Source organism: Misgurnus anguillicaudatus, chromosome 17 (assembly GCF_027580225.2).
Source record: "Misgurnus anguillicaudatus chromosome 17, ASM2758022v2, whole genome shotgun sequence".
NCBI lineage: Eukaryota > Metazoa > Chordata > Actinopteri > Cypriniformes > Cobitidae > Misgurnus > Misgurnus anguillicaudatus.
Window position 1 is genome coordinate 9,809,482 of NC_073353.2, and position 27,149 is coordinate 9,836,630.

Here is a 27,149-nt window from a genome sequence, read left to right on the forward strand (position 1 = left end):
AGAGAGATCATGCAACAGATATAACTATGAAACATTTTGCATGTGACATTTACTTTGACATTTAATCATTTTTTATTATGTTTAATGTTTTTGGAAACTAGAGTTTTTTAACATGCAAGACAACAGAGGCACTTTAATATTAAAAGATTATCCAGTCAGTACCTAGTTGTCTATAGCTCGTGTACACGACTGTCTCTGTGCGTCCGTGCTTGCGCGTGGCGTTGCGCTGCGCGCGGGGCGTGAAGTCGAATCAGCTGTCAGTAAGAGCGCGAGCGTTTTCATGTGCACCTGAGAAACACATCTGTCTCGTGTCCAGATATATCACATTGCAACACAGGAATGCCTTTATTTCAACACTCCTCGTACAGTAAGTGATTTCTAGTGTAAATTTTACGTTTATTTTGCATCTTTGGTTTTTAAACTAGGCTATGGGTTTCAAAAGATCCTCTGATATTTCGACGATTTTGTAAAAAAAAAAGTTTGCACTGTTGCTTGTATAGAAATGCACTGATGTTGCCCTGGAATGTTAAATTGTACTAAAACAAAAATGAAATAGTCGAATAAGCAGTTTTAAATGAAACTACATCTCAAAAACCGATGTGGTAATGATTTTATCTCGCAACTGAAATACTGTGGTAATATTTTTTCGGTCAGTATCTTATCTCGTGAGAACGATGAGTTTGGTAAAATGCTTTATTAGATCGTAATTATCAGATGCTTCATTTAAGTTCATTTTGAGATAATTATGAATTATAAGATCATCCGTTGCATACTTAACTACAGTACAGCCTTCACCATGCATATTGGTGAATTGTAATTTAAGTAATACTGTATGCTATATGCCATATGCCACAGTTCATGTTTACTTGACAGCATATGAGAAGGCTGAATGTTAACATTCCTAAGGTGATCTCTACTGTATCAGGATTCATGGCAGGTGAATTATATGAATTACTATTATTATAAATACACAGTACTAATATTTGAGCTGTATTAATTTGACTGATATGTAAGTTGAATGAGCAAAATAGTAGGAACTGCACATGTATAAAACAAATAAATATTGCTTCTGCGTTTCAAACCTTGAGAGAAGCCAAATACTCACTGTACATAATTTTTCTCTGTTGATAGATGTTTTTTTAAGCATCTGATCATAAACGTTTTGCTGGTTATAAAAATATCTTACCACAGGATATCACCTAATCTTCCATGCCATGCCATGTCATGCAAATGATTGATGATGTGCTACCTCAGAATTCTCCATGCTTCCCGGTTGTTTAAGAGGAAAATAAATCTGGAATGTATCCAAGAACAATGAGTCACAATGAGATACGTCGCAGAAGAGCATTTGTCAACATAGGCTTTGAATATGTTTGTCATTTCACACAAGTCTGAGTTCCTGTACTGAGAAGACTTGCAGCCATGTGTTTTGACTAGAATGATGCTGTGAAACCACTGTTTCTTATTGCCTTACAGATGGCATGGAAGATTAGGTGATATCCTGTGGTAAGATATTTTTATAACCACCAAAACGTTTATGATCGGATGCTTAAAAAAACATCTATCAACAGAGAAAAATGATGTACAGTGAAATGCAGGAAATGCAGAAGCAATATTTATTTGCTTTATACATGTGCAGTTCCTACTATTTTGCTCATTCGACCTACACATCACTATTCTAAAAAAAATGAAGCAAATATTGCAGTTATTGCAATAAAAGAAGAGTACTGTAGCTTAAATACAAAGTTAATACAATCATTTATATGGTTCTTGCTGTTTATATATAGCAAATGACAGGAATTGATAAGAATATTGACAGGATAATCTAGATAATCTATATGTCAGAGAGGGTTCTGTAGACTGTCAAAAATAGTAAAAAAAATGGGTCCCTTCACAAGGATGGTACCCTTTCAAAAAGTACACAATTGCACCTACAGTACAGAGTTCCTATTAGTACCTCAGAGGTATACTGTAGGGTCATATTAGCACCTCGAATTGGTACCTCACAGGTACATATCTCCACCAATGCTACATATTGTGACCTTTTTATAGGGGAGTGCCCCAGTGACAGCTATTTTGACCATTTTTTCTAACAAATACATTTTTAATGATTATGTATTAACCTAAAAATGACATTATTAAAGGATGCAGCTTTTGTAGAAGCCAACATTCTGTGTGATGTCATCCACAGTATACTCCTAAAAATAAAGGTGCTTCACAATGCCAGAGAGGAAGAACCATGAAGAACCTTTAACATCTGAAAAACCTTTCTGTTTCAAAAAGGTTCTTTATATTATGAAGAAATTATTTTATTATTTTCTAATAACCTTTGACTGATTGGTTCTTTGAGGAACCAAAAAAAGGTTCTTGTTATGGTATCGTTGTGACAAACCTTTTAAGCACCTTTATTTTTAAAGGAGCAGTTCACCCAAAAAATGGTCCCCATTTACTTGACCATAGTATTTTTTATTTCTATTATAAAACGTCAATAGGAGCCATATTTTGGGTGGACTACTTACCTTTAAAGGAACAGTATGTAAGAAATTAATATCAATTAATCATAAAATGGCCTTGATATGTCACTATACATTAGGAAATTGTTTTCATTTCAAATACTTATATCACTGACAACAGTTGTCTGGCCAGGATATTGTCATTTAAAAAGTGGATTTGCAGCCCTCAACTGATGTTTATGTTGTCATTTTGTGTATTGGCCACCAGTTGTGTGATTGCAGTACCAGTTTTAGCCACAAGTTTGTGATTGCAGTACCAGTTTTGGCCACAATCCTACATACTGTTCCTTTAAGAGTGAAAAAAGTTTATTGTAGCATAATTTACAATACTTCATAGAATCAGTTTATTCTCTTTTGATTTAGTTTGAAGTATATAGTCTTTTTATTTAGTACAGTATACCTGTCATTTTATATTAGAATAAAATGTTTAATATTGTAATTAATCTTAAAGCTGGCTACAGTAGGCTTTTTCTTGGCTTCTAACTTTTAATAGTGTAAAAACTTCATGTTGAGAAAATTAATGAGAAAAATTCTATTAAGGCAGTTGACAAAGAAGTCAATAAAAATAGTTCACATTTTCCGAGACCCTTATAAAAACTTCCAATGTTAACCTATTATGTAATATTCACATTCGGCAAATGCTTTTCTCCAAAGTGACTTACTGTGCATTACGAGGTGTTTATTTATTTATTTATTTATTTATTTATTTATTTATTTATTTATCCAGTATGTGCATGCTATGGGTACGAACCCATGACCTTTTGTGCCGCTAACACAATGCCTCTACTACTGCTATATATAGGAGCACATTATCTAATCGTCTCTAATGTAATCTAATGTTTTTTTTATTAGAAAAATAATTGAATCAAATTATTGCCACTCCTTAGAGATGTATAGTATCTGGTTTATGTGATTTCACAGTTCTAGGTGTTGGAATTGCAAGTCAAAATCAATGAAATGTTTCCCCCGAGTCTCTCAACTGTGGTTTTATGAATGCAACAGAACAAATTGTAGGCTTGTGTGTCCTCAGACACAAAAGCCAAAACTGTACTCAAAATTTTCCATTGTGACAGGAACAGTCAGAAGTCCATTCATGTTTTGCAGAGCAGGTTTTATAAAGAAGTTGAAAGGAAGAAATAATGCCCTCTACCTGCTTTGCATCGCTTTGATCGAAGTAAACAGACCTGTTTAACGTCCTATTGTCTCGCCGATTTCCATGTCACTGGCTTCATAAATGACAACAGGAAGCATATTCCCGTGAAGATTTTTTACTGAACATGTGTAACAAAAATAGCCTACAATCTCCAGGCATCTTTGAGTAATGTTAATTGCATAGCGGCAGCTTAAGTTTTGACATGCTACAAAGAAACATTGACCTCTTCTGAGAACAGAACCCCTAATGGTTAATACCTTGACACAAAGAATGGCGTCTCTCTGTCACTGAATTTTCTCTCGTCTCGGGCATTGCACACAAATTTAATATGAATAATGAAAACGCTGTTGAAGATGTGCAGCAGTCATTAATGATCATCCACTCTCCAAGACCCCTAAAGGAACAGTTCGCCCCAAAATGACAATTAGCCCATATTTTACTCACCCTCAAGCCATCCTAGGTTTATATGACTTTGTTCTTTCAGCTGAACACAGTCAGAATTATATTAAATAACATCCTGACCAAGCCTCCCAAGCCATAGGTGTATATGACTTTCTTCTTTTATTTAATCACAGTCAGAGTTATATTTAATTATATCTCGGCTCTTTTTATAATGGCATTGGATAGTGCCCTATTTTTAAAGCCCAGAAAAGTGCACCCATCCATTATAAACTAATACATACAGTTATTAAATGTCTTTCAGGGCAAAGCGATGGGTTTGTGTAAGGACTTCAAACTTTACACTACAGCCGTATATATGTGTGTTCACGAGAGGGCTGAGGTCAGGCGGCAGGGACTTTCCTCTGACCCATTGTCACAAAAACCCATCGCTTCAACTCAGAAGACATTTAATAACAGTAACGATGGATGTTTTGATGGATGGATAGATGCACTTTTTGGAGCTATAAAAATGGGACACTATCCAATGCCATTTTCCTCTACTCAGATGATAAAGGAAATTGACAGTACTCTACAGTACAACAACTGTGGTAACATTTCTATCTGAAAACCTTTATAGAATTAAAAGTCCTACTTTGAACCTATAGTAATGCAATTTTTGTTGTTTTATTCAATTTTACACCAAATCGTTGTAGAAATAAAAAGTAATCTTACTTTTTAGTCGACTTCCAAAATTGGATATTGAATGTTTCGCCACTCTTAGATGATCATTCCACCAAATAACTGCTAAGGTGTTGATCACAAGTGGCCATCGTTTTAACATTAGCACTTTAACGTTTTAAATTCCTGTCTATGATGTGACTTGTTGGAGAACAAAATGTGGACGTCGCTTTTCTTAAAACCTATTTCAGTGGGAACCTATATGGCTTGAGAATGCTACATTTTTCGTGGTGTTAAAAAGCACCTATGGTCTGAATCACGATTTTACATGTCCTTTGGTGTGTAAGTGTGTATTAGTCAGCCCAGTCTCACGAAATTCTGTTATATAGTCACATATTTTTTTATTCTTTTTTTTGTGATATTATCACAAATTTCCGCGTTTTTTTTTGTGATTGTAGAACGAAAATCTAACCCTAAACCCAAGCGAAAATGGTTTAAAAAACAGAAAAAAATGTAAGTGAATGGGAAGGACTTGCGTATCATATGCACGCCAAAGTGGAATTTGGCGTATGTATTGCATGAGTTTTACACTTCGTGCTATTTATACGCAATCCTCAGGAGACTGGGTAGGATTATCACGTATTGGTTACTCAACTGTTTTGTCTTATTTTCTTACCATTGTCAGTTCAGTTTAGGGTTAGATTTACATAAAATGACATCCCTACCCAAACCCAACTCTAACCCTAACGGCAGGCGACATATAAAAAAATAAATCAGAAAAAATAGTATAAACCAATATATAAAGTGACATTCAAATGCAAGCACAAAATCGAACCCTAAACCGAAGCGACAATGGTTTAAAAATAGGAAAAAGCAGTTGAGTAACCAATATGTGATAATCACGAAAACAGAAATTCGTTATACGATCACAAAAAAATTGGAAATTCGTGATAATATCACGAAAAAAGTTACACAAAAAAAAAATGCACAAAACCTTGTGAGACTGGGTAGGTATTAGTACATGTTAACGATATGCAAAAGGTACAAACCCCAATGTAAACTCCTTCGGTCAGCATTGCATTGTGACCGAATCTTTCAAACATGGTAAGGAGCTTCACATTTCTGGCTGACGTCAGAGGTATTCAAGCCAATCACAACGTACAGATTAGCTGGCCAATCAGGGACACAGAGCTTTTCCAACCCATTCTCACTCCCGAAGGCGTCAAAATCTGAAGCATGCCCAAACGCCCCCAGCGCCAGCACGAAGACGCGAAGGGTGCCCCCATGCATCACCACATGGACGAAATGGGAACTCCGTTGCTTTCATGCTGCTAATCCCTCAGCTTTGGATATAGACAAAAGGGAATCCCGGAAGGTGATGCCGTCACGTTATGCAACGATAGGCAGGATCATGCCGCTTTTGGACGGTAACTACTCAATTTTTGTTCCAAACTTTTTACCATTGTCGCCTGGGGCTGGGGTTAGAACGACTTTCTGTTACATAAAATTAAATCCTAACCCAAACCCAACTCTAACCCTAACCCCAAGAGACAATGGTTTAAAAATCAGAAGACAAAAAGTATAAACCAATACAGACATCCTAACCCAAACCGGAACTCAAACCCTAACCCCAAGCAACAGTGGCTTAAAAATCAGAAGACAAAAAGTATAAACAAACTGACATCCAAACCCCAAGTCTAACCCCAACCCCAAGCGACAATGGTTTAAAAATTGGAAAAAAATTGAGTAGCCACCGTCCAGAAGCGGCACGATCCCGCCAATCGTCGCATAAGTGACGGCTTCACCTTCTGGGATTCCCTTTCGTCTATGTCCGACGCTGAGGGATTAGCATGAAAGCAACGGAGTTCCCATTTCGTCGATATAGTGACGCATAGGGGCACCCTTTGCGTCTTCATACTGACGCTGAAGGCGTTTGAACATGCTTCAGATTTTAACGCCTTGGGAAGTGAGCAGTGATGCCGGTAATTTTACCACTTTTTTTAGTAACGAGTAATCTAACGCGTTAATATTTCCAAACCAGTAATCAGATTAAAGTTACTTATCCAAGTCACTGTGCGTTACTATTTTTGAAATTATCCTTAGTAAAATATATATTTTCTTGTATATTTCTTCTTGCGTCTCGGGAAGTGAAGTCAGGTGTGCGACAAGTCACGTTTTCAGCACGAGGACAATTCAGGTCACGTGTAAGCGACACAAACGTAAACAACGTACAATGGAGAGAGAAGAGAGATGCAGCTACAAAAACACTACGTCAAATAAAAAAAACAAACATTTGGAGTCGCGGCACGGCGCAGACAGTCAAACTAAGAGCAAGTCCCACCCGGTGATGCGAAGCAGACAGTGAGCAGGAGTTCATCCACTACCCAAACAACAAAAGCTGGACTTCAGTGCAAAACCAGTAAGTGTGGGAGAGTTGAAGAACGAAAGTTACAAAGCGATTTTCTCCGAGCCCTGATAACATCTAAATCTCACTATGACAGCATATTAGCACATAACCTCTGAAAGAGTTGACAAATATCGCGTTATTTACTCACCGATTTCCACGTGTAGATCCAGAACTGTGTTTTCAACCATGATAAGTACATTCCAAAAGCGGTCTTTTTTTCTTACAACGCGTTGTTTTTCTCGTTTCATGTGTTACAAAGGTATTTAGTATATAACATCCTGAAGACTTCTCAGTTTTTCAAAATAAAAGTAAGTCGAGTTTATAGAGTAAGTAGATCCTGTCGGGTCAAAAGTAACACTTGTTAGTTTTGTCCCGCTGCTAATACTGTGTATAATATGGTAAAAAATTGATATTATTCTAATTTTATTTATTTTTATTTTAATAGTGTTCAAACTATTGAATTTTTTTTAGTCTCAGCAATTTAAGTTTGTACTGTTGGTTGCTTTTGAAACATTTGATAAAACTGAAATTTAAAATAAAAATGTAATTTAATTATTTTTTACAAAGATAAATGACAAAATAAGTTTGCAGTTACATATTAAAGAGGTCATAGTAATATATATTTAATAAAAACAAGTGTAATACAAAAATCTATCATGTTTTGTTGTGTTACTTTTGACCCACCTGTGTGTTACTTTCGTCCCTGCTGTCAATTCACTACTCTTGTTTAAAGTGAAATTATACAGAAGTCGTTTTACATTTGTTCAAAATTCCAGCTGGTTTTGATAGACCACACTTGTGAGTTATTGACCACAAAAAAATATATCTCTGTCTAAAACATTAACTTTTAAAATTAAGTTTTTCTGAAAATGGCCCCTGCTCAACCGTATTTATGTTAAGTGAAGTCAAGAAAGACTCATATATATATATATATATATATATATATATATATATATATATATATATATATATATATATATATATATATATATATATATATATTAGGGCTGTCAAAATTAACGCGTTAATAACGCGTTAACGCAAATTCATTTTAACACCACTAATTTTATTAACAGAGATTAACGCAACGCGCAATTTCTGTTTGACCCTTGGTCCACCCCATAGTTGAATGAACAGAGACGCAGACAAATGTGACTCTCTCTAAATGAGTAAAAGGTTTTCATAGAAATAAGAACATTAAGCAAATCGTCTACCAAATCCAATGCTCTAAATGTTCGTTGGACATCTGATATGATCTTTATTTATACGTCTGAGAGGTGTAACGTTACCGTCCTCCTGCGTCCTCCTAATGCTTAATCTTCTACAAAAATGCGTCTCAATTAATTTTGGTTTCGCTTTTATGCATGACTTATAAAATAGACTGCAGGACCTGCTTGATCTTAAAATAGTCATTAAGAGAGTCATTAAAGTTCGGTACCTGATTAATGTTTAAGAGTTATTAAGAGCGACAAGACTCAAAAGCGATCCCCTCACGCTGACTGACTGACATCTGAAGCGCGTGCACATAGACGCGCGAGTGCGCGACCTGGATATATAGACATCTACACAAAATTACAGTTTTACAAATATCTGTTTTGATAAGAATTCACGCAGGTAGGCTCTATAATCTGTTATGTTTTAAGTAAATGTTTGGTTAACTGTTGGGTAAAACTATCTGATGTGTAACATTATATTAGATCACTTAGATTTTAAGCAGTCTGTCTCAATGTCAATCAAACAAAAGGAAAAAAAGTTGAACATACATTGATGATGTTTTTGCTTTGTGTGTGCTAAATCTATTAGTTTTACCAGTGATTTTAAGGTATTAATGTGTTAATTTAATGTATGGATGTGGTAATTTTGTGGTAATTTGACTCTTTCAACTTCAAACAGGTGTAGTTCTGTCATATTTTGTTATATTTCAACAAATTATGCATTGTTCTATGTTTTAATAGAGAATGTCAAAATATGAACAACAATTTTTTTTTAAAATTAGCTCATTCTGACTCAACTTGCCAGTACAGGTCACAAATGATGCAGCAGCAAACAAAAATGGAGAAAGAAAAATCTTCTTAAAGGAAAATTCGTATGGCTGATGATCCTGTTAAAAATGTAAACAGGCTGTTGTTAACATACATTTGCATAAAGCATCTATATATGTATATATGATTAGAATATTAAAAACCTGAAAAGTGTTAAATTAGGGTAAATTTAGAATGGATAAAAATGTGCGATTAATTTGCGATTAATCGCAGTTAACTCATGAAATCATGCGATTAATCTAGATTAATTTTTTTAATCTATTGACAGCCCTAATATATATATATATATATATATATATATATATATATATATATATATATATATATATATATATATATATATATATATATATATATATATATATATATATATATATATTAGTTTTTTAAAACACAACAGTTCAACTTAAAATGTCAGGAGATACATTGTTGACTTTACTGTTAAAAATGCACTTCCAATAAAGTGAGTGTTGGCAAAACCGGTTGTCATTTTTAATGTTGAGGCAGTGGGGGTGTTGGCAGCTACTGGAATGTAACTAACAAATTAACTTGTAATCTAACTTAGTTACTTTTAAAATCAAGTAATCTGTAAAGTAACTTAGTTACTTTTTAAAGGAGTAATCAGTAATCAGTAATCAGATTACTTTTTCAAAGTAACTGTGGCATCACTGGAAGTGAGAATGTGTTGGCTTTTCAGATCGATGAGTTTTGTACAAAATCAGTGCGTTTCAAGAAATGTACGGCTAAAAAATTTACGGTATGTGGAAAATAATGTGATTTTTAACTATAAACCACACAAACACATTGTATTATACAAAATACACAAAATTACGTTGTTTTTTGGCAATGAAATACGTGTACTTTAAGAAAAACAACAATCTCTATTGTAATAACAATATACTTATAGACGGTTTCATGACGCATGTGCATTGTCGCAGTTACACACATGAACCAAAGTGAACATTCAATCTGTATTTATTCAGTGGTCTGGCTAGTGGTAAAAGGACACAAAAAGTCTATAGAACTCAAAAATTGTCTATGCACTGCACTTTTAAAAATAAAGCTATAGAAGAACATTTTTAGTCAAAGGTTCTTTGAAGAATCATTTCTTTCTTACCTTTTTATAATCCGAAAAACCTTTATCACCACAAAGAAGCTTTTGTGCCACAGAAAGGTTCTTCTAAAGTTCAAGATGTATGCAGCAGTAATGTCCGTGATATATGTTAAAGAATAAATCATCATAAGTTCATATATAATAGAATCACATACACAGATGTTTTGCTATCTCATTGTGTGAGACAGCATTTGTAACCATCAATGTAGAATTACTCGTTTGTCCTTGAAGCTTTGTGTTTGTAAAACAATGTCAGTTTCCTATTAGAATACTGTTATCATTATGAGTGCTGATTTTACAGTAGTTTTAACAGTCCACATGAGTTTGTTGTAGTGTTGCACACTGTGTTCTCCACATATAAAGAAAAATACAGTTTTCAAATGAAAGCAGAGAACAATTATACTGACTTTCACTTGATGTTTAACCGTCTTTTTTCTATGGCCTTTTGGAATTTGTTTCCAGTTATCATTCATACACTTCATTGTAATTATTTGCAATCATGTCACCCTGGCTGTGTTGACATCACTTGTTACATTAAGTAAAGTGGCACTGTTATCTTTTTCATTAGTACCTGCTGTGAAGAGAAAGCACTCTCATCAACCATGTCATTTTCCATCCCTCTACTATAGGCACTGTATATGAGATCTTTCTGCAATGCTAGACATTAACGTCTTGTATCATGGCCATATTTCAGAATTAACATTTTAGATTTTTTATATATTTTATTACATATTGATGGAGGCTACAAAAGGAAGTACTTTGTGAAACACGCAGTACTTGTTTGCTATGTAGTTTCTCTGGCAGGCGGTTGTTATGTGTTAAATGTATTTGTCCTTTCACTGCAGTGAATATGTAAATGAAAAATGCACCTGTAATTTTCAGAGGCTGTTTATGCCTGAGCATTGTTCTGTGTTTTTCTTTGCATATTTTTCTCTTCAAACAAAGAAGCTGTTGTGTTCAGTGCAAAACTTATCAGTGAAAGCAATGTTCTGAATGTTCTTGGTAAAAAATATATTTTAAAGTAAACAAATATATATTTATCTAAAGGCTAGCGTATTAAGCTTTGTTAAAGATAAAGATATAGCTTTATAAAGTATGCATTGTATTGCATTAGATAACATCAAATATCAAACGAAGTGGCATTACAAACAACATGCTGAGTTGTTTTTGCATTTACTTTCAACCAACCAGTCTCAAAGGGATTTTAATGGTTCTTTGAAGTCAGTGGTCTTAAAGTTCACACAGGTGTCCTAGAAGTGTAACCATACAAAAGCATTAACCGTACAGTACACTGTCAAAACAAATGGTCAAACAATGCTCCCAAGGTCATAATATGTAATATGTAATATAACATTCGGTACTCGTATATACCTCTGAGGTAATATGAACTCTTTAGGTGATGCACTTTTTTGTCAATTGTCTTCTTTTTTGCAGTATAGATATGTTATAGTTAGGCAACAAACAATGTTTAAAACCTCACAGATTCTTTTCATATAACGTATGACTTGAAAAAATGTTTATTTTTATATCAAACATTAATTGGTTTAATATTTTGTTACCTAATGCAATGGCACATATAAATGTGGAGGAAGTATCCAAATATATTTGATGCCACGCATTGTCAGAGAGATACACATCAATCAGAGAAAGTTTTTTTAGTTGATAAATATGGACTTGCATACTGGAAATGTGAGATGAACAATCATATTTTATCAAATGTAAAAAAAAATTTTTTTACCTTTAAATAATGTCTCTAAAATTATTTCAGTGATGGAACAACTTTTAACTGGATTGTACTGTTGCTGCAACCTGAGCAATCTCCTAGCTGCTACAAGCACACTCACAATTTTGACGCTGTGAGAATGAAAGGGACATGTTTTTATATATTGACCAAATTAAATGTGTTAATGTATCTTTCGCGCTCTATGGCAGGCAGGGTGGACAGATAATTACTCAACATGTTTAATTTGTGTAATTTATTTACGCCTGCTGGCTGTGTACAAACGTTGCTTTATTCTGCTATTTTGTATGGAAGTCAATGAGAAGCCTAGTTTGTTTTCCCCCCAAAAAGGGGCGGTGACGAAATTTACCGACAAGTTCCCGGATGTGCCGGTAGTCCGTATCAGCGGTTGAGTTAAACACAACAAATCCCATAATTCCACGCTGCTTCAGAGCGCCATTAATCTACGTCATTTGTTGTTATTGCCGTTTTGGCGCCATCTAGTGGCGAATTCAACGTTTTCCACCTTTAATTAATATGCACAGAATAAAAATTGTATATAAGGCTAAATACAGTTCGTATCAATCGTACCAAAACTTACGGTCTTGTAAAATATGAATTCTCATGAGATAGTGTTGGCGTGTTGCATTTTAATTCATCATTACTATACAATTTTGCATTCCATTCCATTCTTTTTAAGACAATTAATTATTTTGAAATCATTTTGTTTTGTTTGTTAATCACCCATGTCATTGTGGTTATTAATTCAAACTAATCAAAAGCTTTTTTAATAGGCATCCGCTCTTATCCTACTTTGTGTAATAGAAATTGACAAGTGCTTCTTATTGAATTTGTTTTCCATTATGCCGTCTGAATCAACATGATGAATAATTGAACAGTTGTCCACTTTGCTCTTAGTTTTGTGTAGCAACTCCTGGAGGTGAACTAGAGGTGTAGCTGTATATTTCAGGGATCATGATAAAGTCTTTTTGAACTAGTAAGAATTTTCAAGAAGTTCCACTATAAATATTGCAAAATTGTTCAAAGTCACACACCTTTTTGTATTATTTCTGACAACCCCAAGAGAATCTCCATGCAAAAGCTACTAAGAGAGTGTGATGTGTAGCCAGGAAAAGCAAATGCTAAGGAAGTCTGAGCACAGTGGCGCAGGTTTAGACTGTCGATTTACACACATACAGATGCATAGAAAGAGCTGGAATGTAAAGGCAAAAGGACAAATAAAACAATATCACAACAAAAATATGGGTTATGTACATACAAAAGAATTATACCGTATAATCGGATATATTTATCCGAAAGGCACTATTAAATAAAATTTAAAATTTTATGACTATTAATGCATATATATATATATGCTATAGTGTTCTTATAAATTTACAGTCTTTCTCTCAAACACAACAAAAATATTCCACATTGGTATTGAATAAAATACTTCTTGGTTGAGAAGATTTGCTCTTCTAATACCAAAGATCAAAGATGTCTGATAAAGTTATCCATTAGCATTCACCGTTCCTAGTTGTAGTAGAATATCAGCATGCTGCCGTCTTTGCTTATTGGTATATTTTTGAGCCAATCACTGGGAAAGTGATGTGCTGACATGTTGACAACACTAAACACACAGTACAGAGGAAAGAAAAGTGGGCTCACGAATCATTTCACAGTGTCTTTAAAGGCTCAGTCTGAAACATTTTCTCATCAGTGGGATGTTGTCTGGTCAATATAAGCAGTTTCCCTCATTCCCCGCCAGCATTTTTCGTGATTTTCACATAATGCCTTCCAGGAAATTTTTCTTCTATAAATATATAAACATACAAATATATCAAATCAAAGAACAGACCCTCTGCTTTCAGACAAACAACCAAAAGGGGGGAAAAAATCCTCCTCCTTTCATCCTATTTTGTTTGTTTTCTTAAAATATGAGAGGTTTCTTTAAAAATACCCAATATTGAGCAAAAAGCTGAAATAATTGCATTTTTGTAAAGGAATTTTGTTGTTAGAGATCAGATACAAAATGAAGATCAAAACATACACAGAGTTTAAACTGTCTTTGAATTTGTTTTTGCTTCAGTTTTTTTATAAAATGGATAACGAGATAACTCATCAATGGCGAGGAAAGAGTTACTGTAACTCTTTTACTTAAATCACTTCATTGGTTGGTAGACTCAACAACATCTCTTTGCTGAGTTGGTTGATATCTGGTGCTAATAGATCAGTTGAAAGCATCTGCATGATATGACTTTGAACACCGCATATTCTTATCATATGGACTCCACATGCTCTAAATGTATTTCAAAGCTTAATTTCTGTAAATTTCATTAAGTCAATATATAATAGCATCAGGAGGAGAGATTTCTTGCTGTAAAATGTTCAATAAATGGAGACCAGGGCAAGTGTAATGTCACAGGTCGGAGCGGGCCACAGATGTCGTGAGCCACGCCCCTTCCTAGTTTCCACCTCGAGGAGGTCCCAAGAGCACTCCAATGGCCAGACACACAGAGAAGGTAAGTAAATATTAAAACAAGCTTTATTAAATTATTTAAAAAGGTATTTGGGGAGGGGGGAAAGGGAGGCTAAAATCCAATTCTCCGGGCGGAGAGTGACACTCTTGAGTCGCTCGGACTCTGTCGCAGAAATCTCAGGTAGACCCCTTTTCTCTCTCTTCCTTCAGTTGTGCGACGTTAAACAGCTTATTCACGCAGTGCCCTCTTTTCCTGATTTGCAGGGAGGCGGTCCGGGCCCTCTCCTTCCCTGGGCGTAAAGGACACAATCAGTAAGTATCAGGATGTGAGTACAATCAGTACCTGTTGTTACCGGTGCCAAACTCTGATGCTGCCCGGCAGGTGTACTCTTCTCCTGCAGAAGAGTACAGTGGGATTGCACAACGACTGCTGGGACCAACTTCTACCGTACCGGTGGGGTCTAGAGATTCCAGCTACTTTGTGTCAGTGGGAGCCGGTCAACGCACAGGTAAGTACTCCAGAAGGGTCCACGAGATCTGCGCTGGAACATACAGTTAAGTGTACAAGGCAATATGGGAAGTATACAAGGGAACTCAGGAGCTTACTTGGGCTTGTAAGTATACACAGAGCAGCTAGGTCTTTATTTGAATATGCCAGTGAGTAGGGAAATACGTCAGCGTATAAACGGGCAGCTGGGGCTTCTTTGGGCACACAGGTGGGTGTACAACACCATATGCTGGAACTAACTTTGGACTTTAGGTAAGTACAGTAAGGGACTACAGGAACTTCACTTGGGCGTACAAACGGATGTCCAACACTGTATACTGGCTTTAGCTGGTGGAATAAGGTAAGTATGTTAAAGGTAACTGGGGCTTCACTTGGGCATTTAAGCGGGCGTACAACACAATATGCTGGCGTTAGCTTCTGGCATAAGGTAAGTATGTTAAAGGTAACTGGGGCTTCACTTGGGCATTCAAGCGGGCGTACAACACAATATGCTGGTGTTAGCTTCTGGCATAAGGTAAGTACATGGACGTAACTGGGGCTTCACTTGGGCATTCAGGCGGGCGTACAACACAATATGCTGACGTTAGCTTTTGGCATAAGGTAAGTATGTCACACCACAGACTATACTTGGCGGTGGGCTTATGGTGAATATACAGAGAGCAGGAAGTAGATGTAACTCACAGACCTTATGAGGAGATGGACGTCAGGCGTTGACCTTCTTCGAGGCTTCAACAACAAGGCTGATAGAGATGAGAGCTGCTGCGTTGGGCCGAACACGGCCTTCGCTGGTGTCACCACACAGGTAAGTTGGGGTAAGATGTTCCACCCTGGGTGTTCTACACTGAGTGGATCGAATGCTTCCCTCTCCTCTCTTTCAACCGACAGGGCAAGAGATCTAGACAGGGGCGAACCTTTGAAGAGACTCCACAGCAGGTAATGTTACGCACACAGCTGATTTCCTCCTACAGCAGCCAAACTTCATACTATTAATACTTCCCACTTTACACATACTGTTCTTACTTGGTTTGGTTATCTCACCACCGCCTCCGTGGGGGAGAAAGATCAGGATGTCGCCAACGGCATATAAACGTAGATGTTTACTTCGCCAGCCTCAATGTCCACTTCTTTCACAGAGGCTCGTCCAGCCTAAAGGTGGTTATTGACGAAACTGACACAGCACAACAAGGCAATTTTCATGTGTATACACTCACGGCAAAGGACAAAGACTCACCCACTGCACTCCACACACTCTAGGTGAATTAGGGTCACAACCACGACTGACTGGGGACTCGTCCTGGAAATCCGTTAGACACTGATTCAGCGAATGGTCAGATGTAGACGTCGCCGTCACGACACCCCTGCGTCTTCATTCACTCGCTATTTCCGGCTCACCCACAACTCCTTTCCACAGTGGGGCCGCTCACATGCTATGCTATGACTCACAAAAGACTCACTGAATGGTTCACTCTAGGATATTATGCTGTTAAGCGATTATTTGGGTTACTCACACTGCTGTTAACACTAGACCTTGTTTCCTCTTCTTTCCAGCTACCGGGCAATCTCCCCGCTGTCGTATGACTATCTCTGGACGGCCTCCTTCAGCAACACTTACGGTGACTCCTCATGTTTGCAATCACTCAGAGTTTGTTACACATTTGCATAGGTCGTTTCACAGGTAAGTATTTAGCCAAATATACTCAGCCCAGTCGCTGTTCTTGCCAATTCCTAAATTCCTTCTTCGCCCAGCCAACAATATCTTCTGCCTTCTTTCCGCTGCACTCGCTCAAACACTCCAACTCTCTCGCCAGATCGGCTAGAATAAACTGCAACCTCTGACGTTTCGGAGGCTCTCTTTATACTCCTCCTCTTCTCCTCTTTGTCCAATCCGCGATCGCCACGCTCGTTGACACACCTGCGATCGATGAAGCCCTGATTTCTTTCCCGGAGTTCCCGGAAGTAATCGGTGTTTGAGGTTTGTGGTCCGGGCGGAACCAATCTCCATCATTTTTAGTTCCACCCTAAAAAAGTCACTTCGTGACAGTAACATATTTCTCATTTGTGATCCACACAAAACCATTTATACAGTAAGTGGCAGGGGTATATTTGAAGAGTTTGGTTCCAAAACGCAATAAATCCATTTTGACAAATTTCAGTAAAAACATGTTTTCTATACCAAGAAAGTGACAAAATGAAAACCACTATTTTCTGTTACAAACTTTCACATACAGTGGCGTGTTTACCTACCACGCAAACCATGCAATTGCGTAGGGCCTTGCGGGCTTGGGGGGCCCCTGCTGGCCACAAGGTGTGCGAAAGTATGTTACGTTTATTCAGACCCAAATCTAAGGCACGGATAAAGCACGCACGAGCGAGAGATGTGCAAGTATGCACGCAGAATAATATTTGCGCACATCCTCGCGAGGGCACATATAGGCTCCTTCATGAGAGACTCTACGGGAAAGCGCACCTCTGCTCAGCGCGCACAAATGCCGCCACACAAGTGCTGGAATGAGCGCTTGCGTGACTCTCTCTGTGCTCTCGTAACTGCACAACATTCACTCGATGGTCAAGTTTACTTTAAAGACTTTGGGCTTCAATCCTGTGATTGGTGGTTTGGTTTCATCAGTGACAAACATATTTTGTTCCACGCTCGCTCGTACAGGTATAGACATGATAAAGACACCACGCAGGGTGTCATATTCTGTATCTCATCATTGTCATTAAAATATCATCTTTAGTGTATGTCTAGTCTATATGCTTGTTGTATCTCACAGTAAGTTTGTTTTTGCAATATGAACATGAGAGTTATGTGATTCCCATCTATAAATTCAAGCAAAAACCAACTTACAATGTTGTTTGCTGTTGTTTGTTAGGTCAATTTGTTAGATCAGTCTGAATCATAATCTAATGCTTCCTCTTTTTCCTCATTTAGTTTTTTTAGTAAGATGTCAGACATTGAAGTTGCAGTATTAATTACATTGTTTTAAATACATCCTATAAGACATTTGCAAGCAAAAGATATATCTGAGAGGGGTGCGAAACATTTTTTAAATAAAACAAAATAAATATATATATATATATATATATATCTCACTTAATTCTATATACTGAATATTATTGTTGTGCAATTCAATTGAAAAACCTTGGGCAATGCTGGGGCATGGGGGGCCTTGGTTCTTGGACTTTGCATAGGGCCCCCAAAAGGGTAAACACGCCGCTGTTCACATAGCATCTTTAGGTTATAAAAACATAAAAAATTCAAATCCATAACTTGATTTTCAAAGATTTATTATAAAAACTAATTCTTTTTTTCCACAAAATGCAATAAATCCATGACATTTTTTTTCAAAATGCTAGAAATCTATTGAATCAAATGTGCATTCATCTTTGCCATTTTATAATACTTTAGTTGAACAGTTGTACACACTGATTAAAAAAATAAACATTAATGGCATTAATAAAAACACTTACTTTGTCACTGTCATTGCTGCGGTTATACTTGTCGTAGCCAGGCGCGGAGCTATGGGCGGGCCTGGACGGGCCTGGGCCCGCCCAGATTGACAGCTGGCCCGCCCAATCAGAAATGTAAAAAAATAGTACTCTGTGTATAGTTAGACATGGATACTACTTCATATGGTGTATTTTATCTATGGCATGTTATGTTAAAAACAGTAAAATTATAAGTAAGCCTGATAACTATTTAAAAACTATTATAAAGAAGTTGAATGTTGCGTTACATTATGGTTCTAATGAGAAAAATATTCCCGAGAACTTATTTTGCAAGCAAGTGGAAAACGTATTTTGAATAACAACACGTTATAAATATGTGCTGCGCGCTTTCCTCTCAATAACATAAACACACAACAAATATGACAGCGGGGTAAAAAATAGAAAGAAAAGATCTGATCACAGTGATGTTGTTTGATACCAGCTCTCTAACTCAGCACTTTATGTCACGCCACGTTTATTGCTACACTTTATACAATATAGCCTATTGCTTTTAAGGAACAAATAGCCTATCATAACAACCTATAAGCCTACTGTGTAATTGAGACATTAATTTAAGAAATGCATTAAAAGCAGAAAGACGTAGGCTGCGGAAATATAGTGGGTTCACTTCAATCCACACCACAGACGTTCTTGGTTTGCTTCTTATTTATTAAATCGAGGCAATTGTTTGATTAAACATTGATTAATATTAAGAAACAATTTATACAAAATGAAATTCACTTTAAAGAAAGTCTTTCTACGAAACAAACCTATGCAGGGCTCGCAAAATCGCTACCCCGAAGTCCCGGGGCTATATATGGCAAATTCCTGTCGGGCTACGGAAATGTATCTACGCCCTGCCCGTCGGGCGAGGAAAAAATATTGTATTGTGTTTGCATTCTCTCAGATTTAGTTAGGTAATTATATTGTATGTAATTCGGTGTCATCTTGTTAGTCATTACTATCCCCACTAACAAGTAAAACTGTCAGGAAATAAAGTGAAAGCATAATTAAACCCATTATTCCTTTCGTGTTCACGTTTGATATGCGCGCTCCGCTCTTCACGCGTAGGCTACCCGCTTGCTCTTATGCTCATCAAAAGTATATTAAATGTTTATTTATTTGTCATTTCGTTTAACCTCAGAGTCAAACATTATTCTAGCAATTCCCTTTTTCTTTCTTTATTTAGTAAGTTAACTTAAATATGCGAGAACGAAAATATATTTTATGATTTGCATGAAGAGAATATGATTTTAGAAGCTTCATTTTAAGCATTTAGTAGCTTAATTTATTTAAACAGTTTTAATAAGCTATTTTAAAAAGTATTAGGTTTTTTGTGTTCATTTATATTTCTTGTCACTGTGTGAAGGTTCTTTTTTTTTGTAGGCTATGACAGCCCAATAATTTTTTTTTTTTACCAAAAAGGCTTAATTAATGTCATGTTGCATTACAATTTAAAGTATATCAATAATGTCAAAAATGTGACGTGCAGTTCGTGTGTGTGTGTGTATGCTGTTTAAATTAGTGTTCACACCAATACGCTTGTAATTCCTGAAGTTTTGACGAATTTTATAGACTTGTTATAGTTTCTTATTCAAAAGTGACACCCATAGATTCAGGCCCACCCGGACTTAATCCATGCCCACCCATATGTCACGTTCTGCATCCGCCACTGGTCGTAGCTTAGCATTTTTCACAGCGATCAGCTGTAAAATGTTTTGGTCCTGCTCGATTTTCGTTGACTTTGAGTAAAATAATGGAAAGTTTTTCATAAGATCCCCTGGGGTTAATGTGTTAGCATGAGAAGCTTGATGCTGTCGGGAGAACAAGCACCCGTCTCCCGAGTGCCTCTCGCGTAAATTATTAGATGCTGATGGCTTACATTTTTTTCCCGTCACAGAAAAACATCACAGGTTTATCAATGCAATTAAATTATTATTTGTTTTGTTTGTTAATCACGAAGTACAACGTAGATGAGGGAAACTAGGACTCTGTGTACTCAGCGCGCCGCCATTGTTTGTTTACATTGCGTGGAATGGTGCGCTGTAATTTCTAGAGCAGATTTATTGCGTTCTGTAAAAAAGGAACGTCAAACTTTAGCTGTATCTGGTGCGCTGTAGAAGGACTCACGGCTGGGAGATTTAAACATTCCTTCAGATTAATGCCATGTTGAAGCAAATGTTTCATCATATTAGAGGTATTGCCTCCTTACACGAAAAATCCTTGAAATATTCTAATAGTTTAACCAAACTTTTGAATTGTGGTCATAGTGCCGAGTGTAATGTACTGCGCATGTGTTGAATCTAAAGAAGGTTCGTTGTAGGTCCTGGCAGATAAATACTGTAAAACGCTCACTGATGTTTGCCGTGCGAGAATGACTGAAAAAGTCAGGAATTGATAAACGAATCGATCATATCGATTCCCCGTTTTTTTTAACCAATTCTAAAACAGAACCAGTTCTCGATATCCAACCCTATTTATATCTGGCATGCATTAGGCAGATGCCTTTATCCAAAGTGACTTACAGTACAATGCATTCAAGCTATGCATTTCTGTCATACCTGGAATTGAACCCACAAACTTTGTGTTTCTAATGTAATGCCATATTAAGTGAGCTAGAGAAACATGTTACTATGAACTAGTCTTCCTCATTATGCATCTACTGTATTAAAAAGGCAGCTGATTTTAGATAACATGTAGATGTGTGCCAGTCTCCATGAGTTATTTCAATACTTATGTATGGGCTTACATAAATTTAATTAATACACCGAAAATGGGCTTGTGATGTATTTGAAATCAATTTTGTGGTATCTAGCCTTTCTCCTCCAAAAGCCCATCCTCGTGAGTCTCTATGACAACCACCACATCTCTCAGGCAGAGCAGATGCGTGGACAAGGTCTAGGAGCATGCGGTGTGCTTCAGTACAATGATTTTTATTAGCCCCTCTCACACGTTTACCCTTATTGTATGTAAGTTATAAAAACGATGTATTGCATCCAGCAGAGAGTAACCCATTTTGTCAGGTCCATGGAAAAGACAGATACTTGATAGCTGTAATGAAAATGAACCAGCTGGTCAGACTCATCATTATACTGAAGAGAATAAGATAAGTCAAAGTATCCCGTGAGCTCTTTTGTGTGGACTCTGTGGCACCGTCTAGCCCAATTTCCTTTGAAAGACAATTCAGGCGATTCAAATCGGAGAAACTGATATTCCTCCGTTATCAGTGGTTTCACTGCCGCACAAGCTTTTTACTCTCCTGCTCTGCAATCATATATATTAACACTGTTTTTCCCTTTTAGATGCTTTGTGGCAACTGATGGCATGCTCCTGGTGGTCATGATCATTGAGCTTAATGCTGTGATGACATCCAGGTCCTGTACACAGACAGAATAAACAGTCAGATGAATAAGCAGCTCATATACAGGTATGACCAGTAATGAATTAAAAAAAGTCTTGTAATAACATTTTGAGATTAAGAGCATCATAGTTTGATCTCAATTTTCGCTTTCCGTGTTTGACATCACCTTACTCAGTCAATATTAAAGATATCAAGGTTACTTTTACACAGAATGTTCTTTATATTATGTAGGAATCAGGAAGATTTTATGCAGAAAGCAGTAAATCATTTCTTTAACCGGTAACTATTTCTTATTAGGTCTGAAAATTTAAAGGATTACTCCACTTTAATTAAAATCCAGGATGTTTATGTTTTTCTTTGTTTCGTCGAGAAGAAGTAAATTTTTTTTGAGGAAAACATTCCAGGATTTTTCTCCATATCGGGCACTATTTTAACGATCTAAGCGCATTGTCTAAAGCGCATGGTGTGAATGGGCGTGTCCGATGCCACTTTTGCTAATTTAACAACAGGAAAAATGGTTTGTGCGCCTAGCGCACGGTCGAAAATGGTTGTTCATATTCTCCTAATGAGTAATGTGTGTGTTTTGGGGTGTGATGTGCATTAAACTAATGAGAGTCTTATCTCTCATCCCCTTTAAAAGCCAGTTGCGCTGGCGCTATGTCTAATCCCTATTTAGATGACGGACTTTGTAAACGGAAAAACTAAGCGGAGGAAGAAGACCACCAGTTTAAATAATGTAAAAAAATTGTTGTTTTCATTTTTATTGAATTTTTTTTTTTAACCTGTAAAAGCCGTTTTCTTTCAGTCATAGAAATAGTAGGCTTTTAATTGCTGTAAATATATTGATATCCTACATAATCATTGTAATCTTATAAAATAATTTGCAAATATGCAAGAAAAGGTTTGTACTCTAAAAATACAAACAAGAGATAAAGAATTTACAAACATGCGGAGAGCCGTTTCAGCACTCGGACAGCACCATGGGATTTTTATAAAGCATTACTTAGAATGTTTCTCATCTCACCATATCCACAGGTACAGAGTCATCATATACAATAAATCTGTAGTAGCATTTTAAAAAAACATTTAAAAATAAATGCATTTGTTTAAAGCAAAGCATTTATTTTCTTACAAGGCTGCAGGTAAATCAGCTTTTTACGCCTTCTAACGTCTCATAATCGGTCCTCATTTATGTCCAAGAGACTCAATAATAATCTTTTACATTCAATCCTTTAATCTTTCATATTTAAATGCGTTTTTGTTCTGCTGCGCATTCATGTATGTGATAAGCAAACCCGCGTTGTCGCCCCGTTTATAGGCGCATATTTCTAACACGCTCTTTAAATAACAAAAAAACATATTGCACCATTGACTTTAGACTAGGTTTTTGTTGGTCAATGGCTTAGTCTATTTTAATTGCCTCAAAATAGCAACGCGCCAACAATGCGCCTGAACACACCTCGTTTTCAGACCAGAACGCCCATGGGCGCAAAATTGGGCGCAAATGCATTTGCTATTTAAACAACGTGGCGCAAACGTGAAAATTATAATTGCGCCGGGTTGAAACTAGCAAAAGACACTTGTGTTGCGCATTTCGCCGGGTGTATGATAGAGCCCATTCACTTTATTGGACCTCAACAGTTCACAGTTTCAATGCAGCTTTAAAGGACTCTAAACTGAGGCGTAAGGGTCTTATCTAGCGAAACAATCTTCATTTTTGCCAAAAAATAAAAAATACTTTTAAAACACAACTTCGCCCTAGCCATGTGATGCATCATCGCAACCTTTACATAATCACGTTGAAAGGTCACGCATTACATATGTGAAACACACACTTGCAGACCTTTTTAAACAATAAACTGACATAAAGACATTAATTAGTATCATTCCACATTAGGCATGGGCCAGTTACCGGTTTTAAGGTGTACCGAGGTTGTAAACAGTCAAGGTTTCAAAACCACTAAAATGTTTTGTGATACCGTCTTCAAAGTATGAGCTATGTTAACACAAAATTCATTAAATCATTAAGTCATGTGATTGATGTGATGTTTACATTTCATATACAGTACACAAATATTATATATTTTTTGAAAGCATATTATAATTTAAAGGCTTTATTTTTACCTGGCATTAGAAAATAACACATTTTAGTGTTGCAATGGCAATACTGCAATACTGTGAAACCGTGGTATTTTTGCTCAAGGTCATACCGCCAGAATCTTATACCGGCCCATGCCTATTCCAAATACAACAACGTCTGAACGCCTTTTTTTATCCACACTTGTAAACGCTGACGTTATGCGTGATTTTTCTGTGATTACGTAAGGTCACACTGGTGCATCACACAGCTAGTGCAAGAAGAGAAGTTGTGATTTAAAAAGCCTTTTTTAATTTTTTTGGTGAAAATGTTTTTTTGGTGACGATCGTTTCGCTAGATCATACACTTATGGGATCGCTTAGAGACCTTTGAAGCAGCATTGAAACTGCAATTTTTAAGTGCATTGAAAATCCTTGAATATTTTCCTCAAAAAACTTAATTTCTTCTCGACTGAACAAAGAAAGACATAAACATCTTTGATGACATGGGGGTGAGTAAATTTGCAGTTTTTTATAATTTTTTTTTAGTTTTTTTATGAATTTTTCTTTAAGCAGTTATACATGTTAATTAATTACCATTTGGATGTAAATGTGATCCCTTCCTCATGTATGAGGCCTTCATTACCACTATCAATATCAGACCTTCCTCAGCTGAATGAATCAGGAGATGAATCATCAACTTTATGTTGTCGCTGATTAAATGTGTGCTGTTCTGTCCTAGGCATGGATTCAAACCACACAAATGGATCTTTATCTGCGGACGAACCCATTAAAACCACTTGGGGTCTGATTTTGCTCACTCTCATTCTTGCTGTGTTGGCTTTGCTGACCACCGCCATGAACTGTTTGGTCATCACAGCGATCATCGTCACGCGCAAGCTCCACCATCCCGCTAACTACCTGATCTGCTCCTTGGCTGTGACCGACCTTTTGGTGGCCATATTAGTTATGCCCTTCAGCATTGTCTACATTGTGAAGGAGTCGTGGGACATAGGTCAAGTGATGTGCAACATCTGGTTAAGTGTGGACGTAACCTGTTGCACATGTTCCATATTGCACCTGGCAGCTATTGCTGTGGACCGCTACCGCGCCATCACAGACGCCGTGGAGTACTCTATGAAGAGGACGTCCTTACGGGCCGCCATCATGATCGTTGTGGTGTGGCTTCTCTCCATAGTTATCTCTCTTCCGCCATTGTTCTGGAGACACTATAAGAACAAAGACGAAAATGACTGCATCATTAAACACGATCACATCGTCTTTACGCTTTACTCAACATTTGGGGCATTTTACATTCCACTAATACTGATTCTCATCCTTTACTATAAAATCTATCGAGCAGCAAAAACCCATTACCACAAGAGAGGGTCCAGCTGCCTCAACAAGTCAGAGTTGAATGGACACATGCTTCCGAGGTGCAGCGACAGAGAGCCGACGACTCCTGACACCTTGAGCCCCCCGGAGAAATCGGTGTCTGAACCTTCCACCGAAGGTGACAGAGTGCGCATCGCTGCCAAAAGCCCCGAGTCTCAGTCTAGTCGAGACCGGTCTATCAAGAGACATCGCATCTCGAGCACTCGTGAGAGGAAGGCAGCCACCACCCTTGGTCTAATTCTAGGGGCGTTTGTTATCTGCTGGCTGCCGTTCTTTATCCATGAGGTGATTTTTAACATCTGTACCTCCTGCATCCGATCTGTCCAGATGTCCAACTTTCTTACCTGGCTGGGTTACATCAACTCCCTCATTAACCCCCTTATTTACACCATCTTTAATGAGGATTTTAAAAGGGCTTTTCAAAGGTTAATCAAGTGCAAGAACTTTGTCTAACACAAATGAATTATTTACATCATGTGTGACAGTGCATCGCCCTCAAGAGATACTCTTGGCACTCTTTAACACAGTATCAATTATTTGTATGTACTCACTGAACTTTAAAGGCGGGGTTCATGGTCTCTGAAAGCCAATGTTGACATTTGAAATCACCTAAACAAACACACCCCTACCCCAATATAATCTGGACCTTCTTTTGATAGACCCGCCCCACACAGGTAGGTTAGTAGACATGCCCCTTACTGCTGATTGGCTACAAGTGTGTTTTGGTACTCGGCCCAACTCCCTTTTACAAAGTGTTTTTGAAAAGTCATGCACCCCGCCTTTAATATATAAAGTGCATCAAAGCCTTACTCTAGAGTTACTAGTGGGATCTTTAGACCCCGTGTCCACCAAAGTGTTTAAACGTGGCTAAAAACGGCTTCTAAAAACACAGAGCGCTTGCCTTGGTTGCTATGATACTTGTGTTTTGTTTATTTGTTGCTGTACGAAGCACCAGTTGGTTGGTCTAGAATTTATCCCGCCCCTCCTCCACTGTGATTGGATGGCTGAGGCTACGTTTACATGGAAACGATCTGAAGAGAAAACGCAAAGTGGCGTTGCATTATCACTTTTTATTCTGCATTTATACAAGCATTTTGGGGGGGAATCTGCGTGCATATGGTGACGCAAAAGTATGATATTCGATGTAGTGTGCACTCCAGGCGGCTAGGTGGCAATGTGAAGCACTGACATACAACAACACCAAGTCCGCGTGCCTGCGTACAACACTCTTCCTTGTGCGCCCAGGTGCGTCCAAAGCCGTCTGGTTTGCCTCCGACGAATTGGTGCATCAACAATTTGATAGAGGTAATTAATGCGCCTTTTCTGATCATATAATACTAGCTGTGAATATTTCGTACATCTGCTGGAGAGACTCTTGTATATTTATCAGAGCTGCTATGGCAACTTGAAGGTCCAATATGTGGACATAATCCGACATGTTTGTTGTTATTTTCCTGAACTGGCGCATGCCTGTGACGTAAACGCGTACGCAACGAGAGCCACCGTGAGCAAACTTTTGCGTTTTGTACAATTTAGACGGGAACGCGATGGTAGAGCGGTTTTAAGATTTCCACTCTGGAGGGTGGTTTCACTTTTTTGCGTTTTTAAGCCCCAAAAACGGCGTCATCGTGTAAACGAAAGGCACATCCGATAAAATATTTTTACGTTTTCACCCTCGAGCGTTCTCGTGTAAACAGGGCCTGAGTGAAAAGTGACATTAACGTGCGAAGCGTTTTTACCATAGTTGAAATTTTTTTAACTCTTGGTGACCAGTGGATTTTTTTTTTAATATGCTGGCCTCTGGAAATAAACGCTTTGGTGGACATAGAGCAG

The 27,149-nt window shown here is 37.3% G+C and overlaps 1 protein-coding gene across 2 annotated transcripts; it reads left to right on the plus strand.

Moving 5' to 3' along the window:
- Positions 1 to 156: 156 nt before the first annotated feature.
- htr1fa (5-hydroxytryptamine (serotonin) receptor 1Fa) lies at positions 157 to 27,149 on the plus strand. Of its 2 annotated transcripts, XM_055216267.2 has the most exons (3): positions 157 to 367; positions 21,787 to 21,911; positions 24,664 to 27,149. In XM_055216267.2, exon 3 carries the CDS (start codon positions 24,666 to 24,668, stop codon positions 25,767 to 25,769), a length of 1,104 nt encoding a protein of 367 aa, XP_055072242.2. In that variant the 5' UTR covers positions 157 to 367; positions 21,787 to 21,911; positions 24,664 to 24,665; the 3' UTR covers positions 25,770 to 27,149. The 2 variants fall into 2 exon arrangements, with proteins under 2 accessions (XP_055072242.2, XP_055072243.2); XM_055216268.2 differs by lacking the exon at positions 157 to 367 and having other exon boundaries at positions 20,446 to 21,911.

What these genes read in the sequence shown, in the direction of transcription:
- htr1fa (XM_055216267.2), top strand. Translation starts at nt 24,666, where the DNA reads ATGGATTCAAACCACACAAATGGATCTTTATCTGCGGACGAACCCATT.